This window comes from Crocodylus siamensis, chromosome 4, assembly GCF_052110815.1.
Source record: "Crocodylus siamensis isolate JL-2025a chromosome 4, ASM5211081v1, whole genome shotgun sequence".
NCBI lineage: Eukaryota > Metazoa > Chordata > Crocodylia > Crocodylidae > Crocodylus > Crocodylus siamensis.
The window spans coordinates 42,597,495-42,613,829 of record NC_143398.1 but is presented as its reverse complement, the minus strand read 5'-3'; the positions used below and the strand labels follow the sequence as shown (position 1 = coordinate 42,613,829).

Here is a 16,335-nt window from a genome sequence, read left to right as displayed (position 1 = left end):
TTTAGATGGTGACTGAGATTGTGTAAAACTCTTTGAGGCCCTGTTGTTTTGTTCTGCTACTGTACTAACAAAATGAGGGGCATTATTTTGAATATACACTTATGTCACTGCCATAAAATGAAACATAATATCAAGTTACACTTAAACACTTAATCTGCCTGATGTGCAAATGGATTGATACACTTTTTAAATACATGCTCACAAAATAGTTTTCTTTGGTACTCCTACGTCATTCAGTACCCAGAATTAACCTGTTGGGGGGGCGGCAGCAAATATGGTTGTACACAGGGCCAAATTAATCCTTCAGTGGGCCCTAGGCAAACCGACTTGTGGGCCCCTACTTAATACTGCATATTTATATTACTTTATTCACTCAATTATTTTAATATGTAAAATAAGCACAACTGACCCCCTCCTTCACTTAGGGCCCTAGGTATGTGCCTAGTTTGCCTATGGATTAATCTGGTCCTGGTTGTTTATACAACTGGTCAGAATTTTCCAATGAAATATTTTCCCATTAGAAAATACTGATGCTTATTGGTCAAGAGTAAAGGCAAATGTAACAAACCTCCTTTATGGACTTCTTTGGAGCTGGGACTTCCAGAAAGTATTCATGATTCTGGGTTGACCCTGCCATGAAGAATTCCCCAGGGCCAAAGACCCCACATGCAGACTCTCAAGCCAGGAAGCTTCTCACTCCCATAACCTAGAGTGCTAGCTGCCTTAGGAATCAGCCAGTCCAGTGAGCCGGGTGGCTGAAGGATCTGGAAACCCTATCTGGTGAGGGATGTGGGGAGGAAGAAAGGTGGGTCTCAGGGTCTAAGCTTCCGGGTCCACAGCAGACAGCCTATAGTTGGGAGGTTGGTGGGGTGGGGAGTGGAGCTTTCAGGGTATAGTCTCCAAGCTCTATGTCGGCCAAATGTATTTTGGCATTTCCTCATTTCTCAATGCCTGATTTGGCACTTTAATAATGTTCATTACAAGGGTGGCCAACCAAGAGCACATGCCGCAAGTGGCACTTAGCAGGTCAGGTAGAGAGGAGGGAAGAGAGAAGAAGTAGGGGAGGGAACAGAAACCAGAGCAGAAAATCAGATGGGAAGGGGATTGGAGTGGCACTGTGGGAGGTGAGGGGCGTACCTGTCAAAAAGGTTGGCCTTCACTGTTCTATTAGAGATTTTGAGTGTTCTTTTAATGTGTGTGTGTGTGTGTGTGTGTGTGTGTGTGTGTGTGTGTGTGTGTGTAAGCTATAAACTGCTGTAGCCAAGGAATATTGATTTTCTATTTTGAACAATATTCATATATTCAATTCCCAAATGCATAAAGACTACTAATAAAAAAACTATTGAGAGAGAGAGAGACGTGTATGAACCCGAGGTCTCTTTGTCTCAGACCATTTTATACATCTCTTAATTAACACCTCTCCTATATGTAAGAGTTTTTTCAATCAGTAACATGGATTAAATGATGAGATTAGCATACCCATATAGCATCTTCATTACTTGAAATAATTTGAAACCCCACAATCACATGCCTCATCTTGAGAGAAAAAGGGCAGATTGTGCCATAAAGTCAATTCAAGCAAGAAAAGTATCCTGGGTTGTTAACCCTGGTAACTGAGGTCTTCCCTTTATGCGCAACATTGGTATAGTATAGGAAACAGCAGTGTGCCCCACTGATGTGCCTAACACCAATGGACCACCTGTGACAGGGTGACTGGCTCCTTTGAAGTTATTTGGGTTTAACCTCACATGTGACTGATCATTTGTTTCCTAGTAATGACTCTTAGGCAAGTGACCTGTAGAGCAGAAATCTATAGGGTCTTTGAGAGGAGGTCCTAGGTTATCTGGGCAAGGAATGATGAAGATGTGCTCCATTAGTTATATGTAAAGAAATAAAGTTGAAGTGCTGAATAAAGGTCCTTGAACCATACCTGGCTATATTGTCACTCCACTAGGGATTGAGGGCACTGAGCACCTACAAACCTGTTGGGGTTAAAAAGCTCATAAAAAGCACGGCAGCATCTTGTGTATCAGCATCCCTGCACTTCAAAATTGTGGCATACTGATGCTGATACACAAGACAGAGTCAGCTGAGTCTGCTCTGATGCATTGTAATCACAGTGCATTGGAGCAACCTCCATGCTCATGTTCAGGCAGCTTAGACATTAATTAATTCAGAAAGACACGCTTTTGCAAACAACAATATATTTCATTAGATGCTGAAGTTGGTTGCCTCAGTACATGACTAAGTAGGTAATTCCCTATGAAAGCTTATGCCTCTGAACAAGCTAGTCTCTATGGCCAGGTAAGAAGTTACACTTATTGCACAGCAAGTGCACAGGCAGTGCTTTACTGTCATAACTGAACAGATGGTCAGACTACAGAGTGCTGAAAAAAATGGCAGATCCTGCTCTATGATAACCCTGGATAGATGCGGTATCAGACTTCAGTGCTGCAAGTTAGAGTGCCATAATGAACATTTGTACAAGATCTCATCGCAACTCGTGATAGGTTACATTCTGCTGCCACCCATGGGACTTTGTGGGATCCTGCTCACCCCCCTCCTCCCAGGTGGAGCTGTAGCTTTGGCCAGAGCTCGTGTGGTCTGCCCACATGCTGAGCCAGCCCTGCCCCTAGGCTTTCACTGAAAAAAGTCAGTGAAGTCTCTGTCCCCAGGCCTGCCCATGCCCTCCCTCCAGTTAGTATAGATCCATCCACACAAAGAAAACTGCTTATTGTTAAATTTCTCTTATTGCCTATTATCATGGGTGCAGTAGAGCAAATGCTGAATGTGGGTTAGCTGCTATTTTACTTCTGTTCACAGTTAACCTGTCTTAATAATAGATTCACCTGCACTGATTTCTGGCAATGGGCACGTATGGAAGTAAAAAATATACTTGAACATGCCCAAAATGTACATCAGTACAGATATGTATATTAGTATGTAGCATCACTACTTTCCAGGTTGTCTGGGGAAACCAAATGCATGTGTAAAATGTAGATTGTGAGAAGCACTTACTCTACCTGTGCTCAATACAGAATGCAGGACCAGAAACCCATGAGTCCAGCTCACAGACCCAAAGTCTCAGAAATCTTGGATGCATTCAATGGCCCATAAAGAAGCAGAGACTGTTTCTCTGTTCTCATGTCTTAAAGACAATTTCTAATAATTCTGGTCGCTTAAGTAATGGTGTGGAGTCATGTGCACTTGGTAGAAAGATGGTTCAAACAGTCTGTTACAGAGTCTGAGGTATGCTGCTGGGAGTCCCACAGATACATATGTAGGGCAGCTAGGTCCAGGAACTTCAGTTTTGTCAAGCTCCCACACTGTATGTTTTATTAGTTACCATTTTTCTGTTGTCACTTTTCCTGGCCATATGAATAAAAATATCCAATGGTCTTGCTAGCTTTGAAGTAGCACTCCTTTTCTTTAAGCCACTGAGCAATAAAAAACAAACAAACCCAAAAGCTTTTTTACATATTGTCTATGATGTTCCCCTTAGGAAACACCTCACATTCTTTAATGGGAGCAGAAGAAACTCTTTCCTGCCTTCCCAATCTGCTGCCTGCAAAAGCAGCAATGATTTCATTTTCACTTCTGAATCCAGTAGATTCCCTAAAATCTGTACAGATTTAGGAAGCCAAGAGACAAACAACACCTCTCCCCCTCCTGCCAAAACCCTAGCAAATGGAAGCTGTTAGGTTATCCCGCTCGCCAAAAAGGATGACATAGGATCACCAGGTATTTGGTACTGTGGCAATATTCCATCAGTTCTTTTTTAATTGCCTAATAAGCTGGCATCCTAACACTAGCAGCCAATCGGAGGCATTGTGTGTCTGCAGGACCGGCAGCAGAACTACTACCTGCACTGCCTGGATTATTGTTTACCAAGAAATGGGTCAAAAGTTTTCAAAGGCATCATTTGTTTGCGCTCAGGGCAACATTCCCATTGTGAGTTTTCTGAAGTAGTTTAATGGATAGTGCAGTGAAATTTGGTGGGGGAGGAGGTTTGGGGGTTTTTTTTTTAAGTGCATTGCACAGTTCTTCAGTCACATGCAAATTGTTGAGATGTAGTAATACTTAAAACGGAAACTGGGGTAATTTCCCCTTGATTTCAAGTGGAACAGGCTTGGTTGCTTGTAATGTGCTGTTTAGTCTATAAACTACATCTCTAACCTGTTCTTGTTTCATCTCCTAGCAATGAATTAGAGAAACTGCCTGAGCTGGGGAAAATCACATCCCCAGCTGGGTTAAGAGAAGTTACAAATATTAAAAAATTCCACAGTTTAGGGGAATGGGGAGAGAGCAGACAGCACGTTCAGGGGTGAATGAAGCCACCTAAGGCTTATCAGGTGAAGCTGCTGAGCTGTATATATCTGTAAAGAAAATAAACATAGAGCTAGTTATGTGCGTGGGTGTAAACCAGGAAGCAAAATCTTGTCTGAAATATTTTAATAGCACTCAACTTCCTTCATCTGAAGGCTTTTGTGGGGGGGAAAAAGAACCAAAAGTAAACCGTATTTCTTGTTTTCAGGATCTAAAATCCATAATATCTACTCTCTCCATATTGTATTTTCCAAAGTGATTTCAGATGAATCTGATGCAGTATGTGGCTGTGTATACTCAAAAGTATTTTGCAATGTCCTGATGCAAACAGCATCTTGTTCAAACCAAGTTTGTGTTTCCCTAAGCCTTAGGTTAGCTCTTGACTCTGAACCAAAAACTCTCTGGACTTATCTACATGAAAGTGATTTTTGAATGAACTAGGCAAGGGATAAAGCCCTAAGTATGTCATTTCAATTTAGGTGTGTAAGAAAGTGTTTGCATTAGAGTCTTGGATCTGAACCTGGCATATAGTTTTGGTTCCAACACTAGGGGCATTTTTACATGTGCAAGTGCTGTAGCACTGAGTGCTTTGAAAAGCACCTGGTGCTGTGATGCTTGCAGTTGTGTAAGTGGTGAAATGCGCATCAGCGCTGAGAAAAATGGCAGTGGCGTGCTTTTGAACTAAAACACCTTGGATGTGCTTTGGTTCAAAAGTGCACCATTGCCATTTTCTGTGCACTGACGTGCATTTCACTGCTTATACAACTGCATGTCGTGCAGTGCTGGTCACCTCGGCTCATGTGCGGAGCAGACTTGATTAACTGAGTCTGCTCCAAAGTGGCAGATATCTGGCGCATTGTGGGGAAAAAAAGGCATGTATATAAATGCCTTAAAATAGTTTTGCTTACATTTGTTCTTGAAGGGTTACAACTGTGGATGATGGAAAGTAAAAAGAGATGATCTCTCCTTATTTTTATCATATACCTCCTTTGTAAGTGTCTTCTTTTTTTTTTTAAAAGAAAAAAGTGTACTGGCGGTGGAAGCAGAGGACGGGGACAAAGGATGAGTACACCTTCCTGACCTGAGCTTGTAGGGATTTGGTAAGGGAGGCTAAAGCAGCACTGGAGCTTAGATTAGCTACTGGGATTAAGGATAACAAAAAGTCCTTCTTCAAGTTTATAGGTAGCAAGAAGAAGTCTCGGGGTAACATTGGACCCCTACGGGGCATGGCAGGGCAGGGCAGGGCAGGGCAGTTGGTGACAGATGCGCGAGAGAAGGCAGAACTCTTTAACATGTTTTTTGCCTCCATGGTCCTGTCTGCTGACAATGGGGTGCTCTCGGATGATAGTGTAGAGAGGCCCAGGAAGGATGCGAGTCCCCCGACTGTTAGTTTAGACCTAGTTAAGGATTACATGGAGGGCTTAGATGTATCCAAGTTGGCGGGCCTGGATGACCTTCATCCGCGGGTGCTGAGGGAATTGGCTGGTGTCATTGCGGAGCCATTGGCACGGCTGTTTGAGGACTCCTGTGCTCGGGCCAAGTCCCTGAGGACTGGAAAGGGCCAATGTGGTCCCTATTTTCAAGAAGGGGAGGAAGGAAGAGCCTGGCAACTACAGGTCAGTCAGCCTCACTTCTATACTGGGGAAGGTCTTTGAAAAAATTATCAAGGGCCACATTTGTGAGCGCCCTGCAGGGGAAGTGATGTTGAGGGGTAACCAACACGGGTTCATGCCAGGCCGATCCTGCCTGACCAACCTGGTCTCTTTCCATGACCAGGTAACAAAGAGCTTAGATGTGAAGGAAGAAGTCGATGTCATCTTCTTGGACTTCCAGAAGGACTTCCCACCCAATTCTGGTGGGTAAGCTGAGGGACTGCGGCATTGACAAATGCACAGTCACATGGGTGGCAAACTGGCTCCAGGGGTGAACCCAGAGGGTGGTGGTGGACGGGTCGATGTCGACCTGGGAGGGTGTGGGCAGCACAGTCCCCCAGGGCTTGGTCCTTGGGCTGGTGCTGTTCAACATCTTCATTAGTGACCTGGACGAGGGTGTGGAGAGCACCCTGTTCAAGTTCACTGATGACACCAAGCTGTCGGGTAAAGTGAATACACCGGCAGGCAAGAACCGCATCCAGGCAGACCTGGATAGGTTGGAGAAGTGGGAGGATCTGAACAGGATGCGGTTCAACAAGGACAAGTGCAGAGTGCTGCACCTGGGGAGAGGGAATCAGCATTATGGTTATAGGTTAGGGGCTGACCCTCTCGGCAGCACAGAGGTAGAGAGGGATCTTGGAGTCAGATTGACTCCAGGATGAATATGAATTGCCAATGCGATGAAGCTATAGGCAGAGCCAACCGCACCCTGTCATACATCAACAGGGGCATTGCTAACAGGTCCAGAGTGGTCTTGCTTCCCCTCTATGCAGCGCTGGTCAGGCCGCAGCTGGAGTACTGTGTCCAGTTCTGGGCGCCGCACTTCAAGAGGGATGTGGGGAACCTGGAGAGGGTCCAGAGGAGGCCACTCGTATGGCTGAGGGCCTCTGTGGCCAGCCCTATGAGGAGAGGCTGAGGGACCTGAATCTCTTCAGTCTCCGCAAGAGGAGACTGAGGGGGATCTTGTGACTGCCTACAACCTTATCAGGGGCCAGCAGCAGGGACTCGGGGAAAGTCTGTTCACCAGGGCCCCCCTTGGAGTCACCAGGAACAATGGCCACAAGCTGAGGGAGGATAGGTTTAGGTTAGATATTAAGAAGAACTACTTCACTGTAAAAGTGGCCAGAGCTTGGAATAGGCTTCCCAGAGAGGTGGTGCTCTCACCTTCGGTGGAAATCTTCAAAAGGAGACTGGATAGGCACCTGGCTGGGGTCTTATGACCCCTGCCACCCCCAGTGCTCATTCCATGGCAGGGGGTCAGACTCGATGATCTGTTTAGGTCCCTTCCCACTCAGTGAGTCTATGATTCTATGACTCGGTGCCAGGGCGTAGGCACTCAAAGCCTTCCAGCCCTATGTATCTGGGGAGGGCTCCTGGTCCATGTGGGTGGGGAGATAGTAGGACAGGGCTTCATGGATCTGGACAGCTTGCTGTGGTACAGGGCTGGGGCCACACACACTGGTGGAAGGCTCGCCCTCTCCCCCATCCCTGTGCTGCGAGTGCCCAGTTCATAGTCAAAGTGCTCCCCGTGGCGGTCCAGCTATCATCCATAGGGCTTCATGAGCCAGGGCAGGAGGGGAACAGAGATTTGTGCAACAGGCAGGAATGGTCTTTATGGGCTGCGTAAAAGTCAGTGACACAGTCATGTTTCAGATACCTAAGTTTTCTCTGTGTGTGTACAGAGTGCGTGCACACACACACACACACACACAACACAACTGAACTCAGGTGTCTTGGACACACACATACACACCTACCTACACAAAAATAGAATCCAAACATCCTGACTGCTCACACACCCACAGAAACCCCAGGCATCCGGGACACACACACACACACGTGTGTGAACACGCACACACAACCCAGGCATCTGGGGCATGCACACACACGGTGGGCGTAGGGTGCACTGGATGATCATGAGTGGGATGGTTGGCTGCTGGCTCATGGCCATGAGTGCATATGCCATAACAAGCTGCTGTCACATCAGGTCCAGGTGGGCAGCTGTGATATCTCACAGTCTCACACAGGGAGACCAACAGGACCTGCCACAGCTCCTGGGTTTCCCTGCTTGCTTGGGTGCACAGGCCAGGAAACAAAGGCACATGCAAATTACAGTGGTAGGGAGTTGGGGGCATGGTGTGGCTTGGCCATTCAGCTTTGCACAGGAGTCTTCAGCAGCCCAGGGAGCCCACTGAGTGCGCTGAGAGGCATGTGAGTGCCCTGCTACCTGCTGGGCTTGGGCCATGCAGGCAGGCTGTGAGCTCCCCCTCCTCCCAAGGGCTAAAGTGTGTTCTGCTTGTTCCTAACCTAACCTTGGGCACTTAGAGTAAAGCTCGGAGGTTAGAGCACGTTCACCTCAGCCATCTTGAACACCTGTTCTGAGCCTATTATGCCATCCTGCTCTATCTTCTGCCAGAGACAGAAGTAAGTTTGCCAATTAGGACTGTTGTGGTATTATAACAACTAGAAGGTTTTTTTCATACCCAAACTATGCTGTTAAGGGTAATGGAAGCATTTAGCTTTTAAACTTTAAAAGTGGTTACTAGCAAAGATTAAGAATTACTTATTAAATATTGCTATTGCCATTAAGTGTTTTAAATCCCCACTACAGCTGGCCAGCTCAGCTGGAAGCTGCAGAGAAAGGGTAGGCTATAGACACATAATCACTCTGTCTTGACTTCATCCCTCATGAGGAATAACAGTGCTAGGAACACCAGAAGCATGCCCTCTCTGCACTTCATTTGCCTTTGCCACTAGCATTCAGCCAGGGGTCAAAAGCAGTGATGGTCTTTATGCTCCCTCTACATAATCTATAGCACAGCCCCACCTTCAGTATTGATATATACAAAAATACATTTTTAATTTAATCCAATTTCACTCCACTGGAATTTTCTGTGTTTGAGTTGGATCCAGTGGTTTGGGCTATGTGCCAAATTCTCTGCTTGCAGAAATGGTTCTGGTTCCACCAAAGGCAGTACCAATTTATACTGGCAGAGATTCAGCCTTACCTTTTCCCCTTATTTATGCCTGCCTCTTTCTTTAAACAGTATCTCACTGAATACACTTAACTTCAAGATATACATGTTCCTTTCTAGTACGTTGTTTTGACCAGAGCCAAGAGGAATACAAATCAAATGATGCTGTTTTAATTAGCAATGGGCTGAATGATTAAGAACACATTTAGAGTGAGCATAAAACTCAAATCACTCTACTGCTCAGGGGAAAAATCTTTTCATTAACATTTTGACCAATGTCTAACAAATGACCTATTTAGATAAGAATGGAAACGGTAATTTTGTGTTAATGGTAAGCATGCCACCATTTTCCACAGCAGACATGATTTGGCTTCAGATGTTCAGTTAATACAAACACCATAGTATAAAGCACTGATTTTATTAACAGAAATTGGATTTTTTAATGCAGATTCTAACTTTTGCTGTTAAATTATACAAAGCAAGAGGTTTTCTCCCTTTCTCACCCAACTTTAAAGTACTTGCTGAGCATTTCTTCTGAAGGGCTCAATGAGATACATTTAAGAACAAGTGAAGAACAGAGCAAAGGTTATCAGTTTCAAGAAAAAAGGGGTAAAAAGTAATTATAGCAATGGACAAGCATAAGATATATGACAGTTATACAGGATATCATGTCACACTTGCTGATGTTTAAGATCAGAATTTTTTCTTTATTTCTTTTTACATGGTTGGGTGGGTGGGCAGGCGGGGGAGGGGGCTGCAAGGGAGAATTTGGTCTTTTCTTTAGCAAACTCCTTCCTCTGCACTCTGGGTCTTGGGAACATGGGTTATGGATAAGCCTACAAATTTATGGGGAAGGACTGGGACACATGTTGTGCTGAAGACATTGTGAAATATCTCAGCCCCATGAACTGCATTTCAAGGCAGCTAAATGAAGGCACTTTTAACCTTCTGTCCCACTCAATTAAACATGGGGATAGGCTTCCACTCTGGTTCTTTTTCCTCCATTGTGACTGCAGGTTAGACAAGAGTTAATGTTTCTGTTTTTTTAAAGTAAAAAACAGAAAAGAAACCATAATTTCCCTCCTTTAGAATAATAATAAAAAAACCCAGTAATCTTTAAAAGGCAAAATACAAGGGAAAAAAATCTTAAAGCCATGGAAAAATACACTGCAAATAGATCAAGCTCTTTCAATGTGACCAAAATTAAATACTAAGGGCAGGATTTTCAAAGCCATCTGGATGATTTGGATTTTCAGTTCTCCCTATTAAATGAGAAATCTAAGCCTAAGGAGAGAAAATAGATATGAAGCCAAATCTAGAATAACTGCCACTGACATTTGCATTATGGCTGTTCTATTTTAGATATCTCTGTAGAAATGCCATTACAGGATAAGCATTCATGATGCAAACATATTTCATAATTCATGATGCAAACGTACTTGAGAAGCTAACCTTTCTGAATGTGCATCGGAGATTCACAGAAACGTATAGGCATATATAATTGCCTCGTATACTAGGTCACTTACTTTGGTTCTGATGATGAGTGGCAGTGGAAGCAAGAGCAGTGGTGTGAGGAGAATGAGCAGGAACCTTCGAAAGACCAAGAGCTGACTGAAAATCTTCATCATTGGTGACTGGAGGCTCAGCTTCCCTGCAGAAACTACCAAAAAATCAGATGGCCTTTAAGTAGCTGCCTCGGATTAATATTTTTCTAAACTATCACCTTTAGCCATTGCAAAAGATGGGCTAGTGAAGCTCAGTTAAAATTAAATCTTGTTCTTTATTGTTTTAGTGTCTTTATTAACACTAGGGAGATAAAGTGTATGTTCACCAATAACCTGAGACTAGATTTTTCCCTTCCTTGTAAGGTGAGATGTTTCCTTACAATTTTCTTTTGCCCTTGAAAATGTATTTTGATAAACTGAACAGGGGATAGTGAGCCAGACATGGAAAGGTGTTAAGAGACTTCTAATAATTCTTGAACTGAAGATAACCCATACCGAACAGGAAGCATTTGCCCTCTTCATACATTCAGGCCCAAAGACAGGTTACCTCTTTATGCAAATGCACCTTCCAAGTAACTCAGGAATTTTAAGTACGTTGGCAGAAGAGGTCTGTTGATTACTGCTTGACTACTTGTATGTGAAAGAGAAGCATAAAAAGGGCTTTAGAAACTGAAAAGAAAACCAGACAGAGCCATTGTCTCTGGTAAAGGTAAAAGCAGAAAATGGCAGGGATGAAAACCCCTCCTGATTAGGAAGAGGGGGATAAGGATGAGCAATGATCAGAATTACCTAAGGAAGGGACTTTGTGGTCACTGTTCCCTCTAAGCTGAATAGTGTGTGTTGCTGCACAAGCGTGCCTGGCAGCGCAGCAATAGCACACCTGCACGGCCGTGCACGCCACGTAGCTTAGGGAACACTATTTGTGGTAATGCGGAATTTTTAACTGATGAGATATTTATTGGAGGAAGAGCATGGAAGGACACAGTTCATCAATGTATGGGGGACATTGCTTCACTTCTGCTTCACATGGTGGAGGAAAGTACTGGGGAAACAGCTGTTTTAAAACTGGGAGGGAGGGAAATATTGTGGAATCCAATTGTGGAAGATAATGGGGCAAAAGCAATTATGAAATGAGAATATGCAATCTTAATGAAGGGACTCAGGAGCAGAGTGCTTACAGCATCCAGAAACTAGTATGTCAACCACACTAGATTAATGGGCCCTATATGCTCAGGTAGACTGACTTTTTTTTTGGATCATTCCCACTGAAGAAGTTGAGAGAGCAGCAGAATTTAAATAATGGATTTCAAAGGAGCCAACTTCAATAAACTGAGGGAAATGCTAGGCTTTGCTTCTCCAGGTGATAATCAAACTGGTGCAGAAGAGCTGCCAGTTACTGAAATAGATTATATTAAATAAACCACAGCAAACTAACCTGATGAAAAGGAAAAATTAGAGCCTAACTATCTACATTAAGACCCCTTTAAGGGCTTGAAAATCAAAAAGGAATCAGGCAAACTATCCTCCATAAAGAAAATTCAGTTGACTATTCAGAAAATAGCTTTTTAATTATCAGCATGGTAAAATGTTGGAACCAGCTGCCTAGGAATGCCACGGACTCTCTTTCACTAGGTCTTTAAGAACACATTTGGCAAACTTCTGTTTGTTATTCTGCAGACAATACTTTATCCTGTCTCAGGGTAGGGTTTGGATTAGATAACCTCCTTCAGCCCCACATGTCTATGACTTTACAGAACAAACACCTGCCTTCACCATCATTTTCTTCTTCTAGCTAAAACAACCCTGCAAGACCCCAAAGTTTTGATTAATCACTCAAATCAAAAAGGTTAGGACCAGTGTCAGGCATGGGATTTAATTTCCAAAGACAGTCATTGTGAACTTGCACTTCTGTTAAGTAAAGGTTGAACAAATGAAGGGAATACTTCAAGAAATCTAATATGGTTAAAAAGCAACTATAACAAAACCTAAATGGCTAGTACCCCTACAAGAAGTAGAGGACTGAAATATTTCTTACCAGCAGAGATGAGATCTTTATTGGGGCAGCAACTGCAAAATGCCCGGACTGAAAAGGCTAGCTGCAAAATTTCTGGTTAAATAATAACATAGATTAAACAACTGACCAACAACTTGATTGCCGTGAATAGAAAAAATGTAGGGAAGAACAAGAAAAGCAACACAGAGCTTTCTAAGACAGGAGCTGAAAAATCACCCTAAGAAGGTAATCAAGGGATCCCAGACTGGAAATTGCCCATTTATATGTGGAACTGGGTCAGCTAGAGGACTTGGGTAAGACCAGACATTCACAATCGTTTCTACCCTGACTATAGTACACATAGGTCCAAAGGAAGGAGGCTAGATTGTCCCTTTCTGCTCAATAAAAGCCAACTCAAAGCGAGAAACTCCCTGGGAGTTATTCAGGAACAAACAAAGATTTTCAGGATAAATCAGCAATTAACCAATTTTACAGATGCTCAGATGGACTTTGACTTGAAAATATATATGATCAGTGAAAAGGGCCAAAGGGGTTTTAAGAAGCTATGAAATTTGACAAGAATCTTTGTTTTTCTCAGTAACAGAAAAGCAGAAGGGGAAGTGTCTACTAGTGAGGAACAAGGAAACTTATCACCATGAGCCATGTAAGTACAGCTTAATTTGTATGAATGAGAATGGACTTCTAATCTGGTCCCTGACTTTTTTGAACAATAAGAAAAACGGATAAGTTATCGTAAAATAAGGGGAACTGGATGTAATATAAACATTAAAAAAGCAGCAGAAGTTCAGTTCAGTGCTGAAACACAAAAAATAGGCCACAAAAAGTAAAGCTTACAAGACTGGACAGACGAGCATGTCAGAAATGTCACAAAAGTCCATTGTGGAGTTCAGAAAAAGGGGTGGGGGACACCAAATGAAAGAGACAAAGCTTAGAGATAAAACGATTGACCCGCGCAGTTTTGTTTAGATCTAGGCAGCTGCATGACAGTAGCAGAAGGTTAGAGTTAAGTAACAGGAGCTATGAAATGCACAGAGGTGACTGACAATTGGCTCAAATAGCAGCTATTACACCAGACATGCCAAGAAGGTTAGGGAACAGAAGACCCAAGCTGAATTATCTAATTCAGTAGTTCTCAACCTTTATTGTACAAGGACCCATTTGTAAATATTGATGGCCAGTCCTGACCCAGTGCCTTCACTCCTGCCCCACTGCCCCCAGGCCCCAGCTTCCCAGTGTGGGGCAGGAGGTGTGTAAGTGGGGCAGAGGGGGCCCCAACCAGCCCCCCTCAGGCTGGAACTCTGCCAGCCTGCAAGGGACAAGCCACGGTTTCCCATGTTTTTCTTCTTTAAATAAGAACCCATTTTTTAAAGTTTTTTTATTGATTTTTAAAGTTTGTCCACGACCCTTTCATATATTCTTGCAACACACTTTTGCCTCACAACCCACAGGTTGAGAAATGCTGATCTAATTGAATGCAAATGGAAACAACTGGGGCCTGGATAGCTATCTAGAAATTGGATACAAAAACAGGATCTTGAAATTCAAGTGAAAAATGAGGAGAACTGATGTAGTAGATTACATTTATAAATGATCTGGGTTTCATTTCAGCTGCTTGAGAAATGCCAAAGCTGGGAGCTGGGAATTTCAATCAAAAGTGCAAAACAATCTGGAGTTTCTATCTCCAGCAAAAGGAAATACTGATAGGAAAAGATTAGAGATCTATCTGGAAGAATAAACACCTCATGAAGGATAATATAAGTAAGGAGAAAGTCTACCAGGAATGGGAAAAGGTTGATCTGCAAAGACAGTCATTTATTGGAGATCAATTACTGTAGGGATAAAGTGAGAATTGCCAAAAGTCAAGCTGATTTAGACCTTGCAAATGATATTAAATATTTTAGAAGTGTGTTAATCATGTGAACAAAAAAGAACTAACAACAGATACAGAAATAAAATGACTTGTCTCATGTTACACAGGATACCATTGGCACGGATGGGCACAGAACCCCAGGAAGTCTTCTCCAGTGGTTATGATGCCTCCCTTCAAATTGGTGGTGATATAAGAAAAAAGATGGCAATGTGCTAGGCCTTGATAAGAATTTTCTTCTATAAACAGCATAAATAGCATTGAGGGAAGAAAAACAACTGATGTCAAAAAAAGACAACAATATCTACACGATTTAACAGCTAGAGCAGTAGACAGTGCTACCCATTCTCTTTTCCAGGTATTGAATGGCATCAGATGATGTCAAATGCTTTTTTGGTTTCATTTTTTATTCCCTCCTGAGGCACAATTACTTCTAAACTTATCAGAAATCCATTATGGAGAATGAGATCAGAGTGGAAAAAAAATAAAACCAATCAGAAAAAAGCCTCTCAATGGAATTTTAATAAAATGGGATTTAGGAATCTGGACTGGAAGACATGGGTTTAACACCTAGGCATGGATTCCTCTAAAAACATTTGGTTGAAGTAGGTTCCTATGATCTTTCTGCCTGATTTTGTATGGGCTACTAGAAGATTATGATTTTTAACATTTTCCTTCCAACTGCCCTAGGGCTTCTGTTTCTGTAAAAGGTGGAGAGAAAGTGATAGAAGCAGAGGACAGTCCATGCACAACCTCTGGAGAAGCAGCTTGTGGGGTCCGTGTGAAAAAAATCATGTTTACCATGTAACCCTGTTATCCACCTCTCCCCTGAGTAGAAGAAACCACTCACATTTTCCATTTAGGTATGCCATGTAAGTTTTGGATGGAAAGGATTTCACTTGCATTCAATTTATGCTGGTTTAGTATCTGCAGAGCACATTTGATTCAATAAACTTGTTGCACTCACCTAAAGAGTAACTGTGGAGATGCAAAATAAAACTATTGGGAGCTATGCATTGCAAGATATTTTGTAGTTCCTTTTAATTTTTGTAGTCATGGAACCCTATTATGCCTAGATCAGCCGTGGTTTAGGCTGAGCTGTACCTATAACACCCCCTCTGAGTCAATTTGAAATGATGCTGTCAGGCTTCAAATCTTCAACTCTTTGGGGCAAAATGGTGATCTTTCCTTCTTTAAGACCGGAGGACATGGTTAAAGCCCTTCTGTATGTCAGAGGCCTAACCTGACTGGACTCGGTCGAAGCAGTTCTTACATTTGGGAGCTATGAGCAGTGATGAATCTAGTGATAGAATCAAGTATTGTTTTCACAGTATTCCAAATACTCAACTTTCCAAAGATGAATATTGTTTAATCCTTACAGTAGGAACATAGCATAGCAAGCAAAGGGATTTTAAAATAATAAAAGGCACATGCATTTGATTGTCTTATCTAAAGTTTACCATCTCCCCAAAAGCTTAGGCAGACTCAGCTTTGTCAGACCCACCATACCAGGTCTGTCTCTGTGTCAGTCTGCTCCCCATAAGCAGCTCCCTGATATCTTACCCCTTCCTCTCTACAGTGACTTTTTAACGGTTAGCAGAGAGGTACTTAGCTGCATCAGTTTGAAGTCTGGCAGAAGACAAGGTAGATCTACACCTTACAGGTTAGCCTCCCTTTCATTTTTAGGATTCCTGGAGAAGGAAAACAGTTGGGCAGTTTTAACTGGAGCAAAGGAAGTGTACTCTTCACAGTTAACTGCTGACCTGTTTATTAGGAGATGTATTATCTGAACCCATTGCATTATCTCCCAGGTAATCATCTAATAGCCCTGTTATCAGAATATGCTATCTAGCTTTATAGTACATAGCTCAGAAGTGACATGAATTCACTGTGTGAACAAGTTTTGAAAAATATTTGTTGCACTTCAGTGTGCATACTGCATGCATAGTTTAATAGCAGGAGATAACACAATATAACATTGTGTTTCTCACAGGTC

The 16,335-nt window shown here is 42.8% G+C and overlaps 1 protein-coding gene and 1 long non-coding RNA gene across 4 annotated transcripts in view; one reads left to right on the top strand and one right to left on the bottom strand.

Annotated features, from left to right (window-relative positions):
• Positions 1 to 10,595, bottom strand: part of SLC13A1 (solute carrier family 13 member 1) — a 45,507-nt gene extending 34,912 nt beyond the window's left edge. For both annotated transcript variants that reach the window (XM_090042180.1, XM_090042181.1), the window contains exon 1: positions 10,480 to 10,595. In XM_090042180.1, coding sequence (XP_089898306.1) covers positions 10,480 to 10,581 — 102 coding nt within the window. In that variant the 5' untranslated portion in view covers positions 10,582 to 10,595. The remainder of the gene's footprint in view (positions 1 to 10,479) is intronic.
• Positions 10,596 to 12,527: 1,932 nt separating this feature from the next.
• Positions 12,528 to 15,361, top strand: LOC149865669 (uncharacterized). 2 transcript variants are annotated; one of them, XR_016442154.1, is made up of 3 exons: positions 12,528 to 12,697; positions 13,050 to 13,115; positions 14,450 to 15,361. It is a non-coding gene; the product is annotated as an uncharacterized LOC149865669 (long non-coding RNA). The 2 variants fall into 2 exon arrangements; XR_016442153.1 differs by having other exon boundaries at positions 12,528 to 12,765.
• Positions 15,362 to 16,335: the final 974 nt, after the last annotated feature.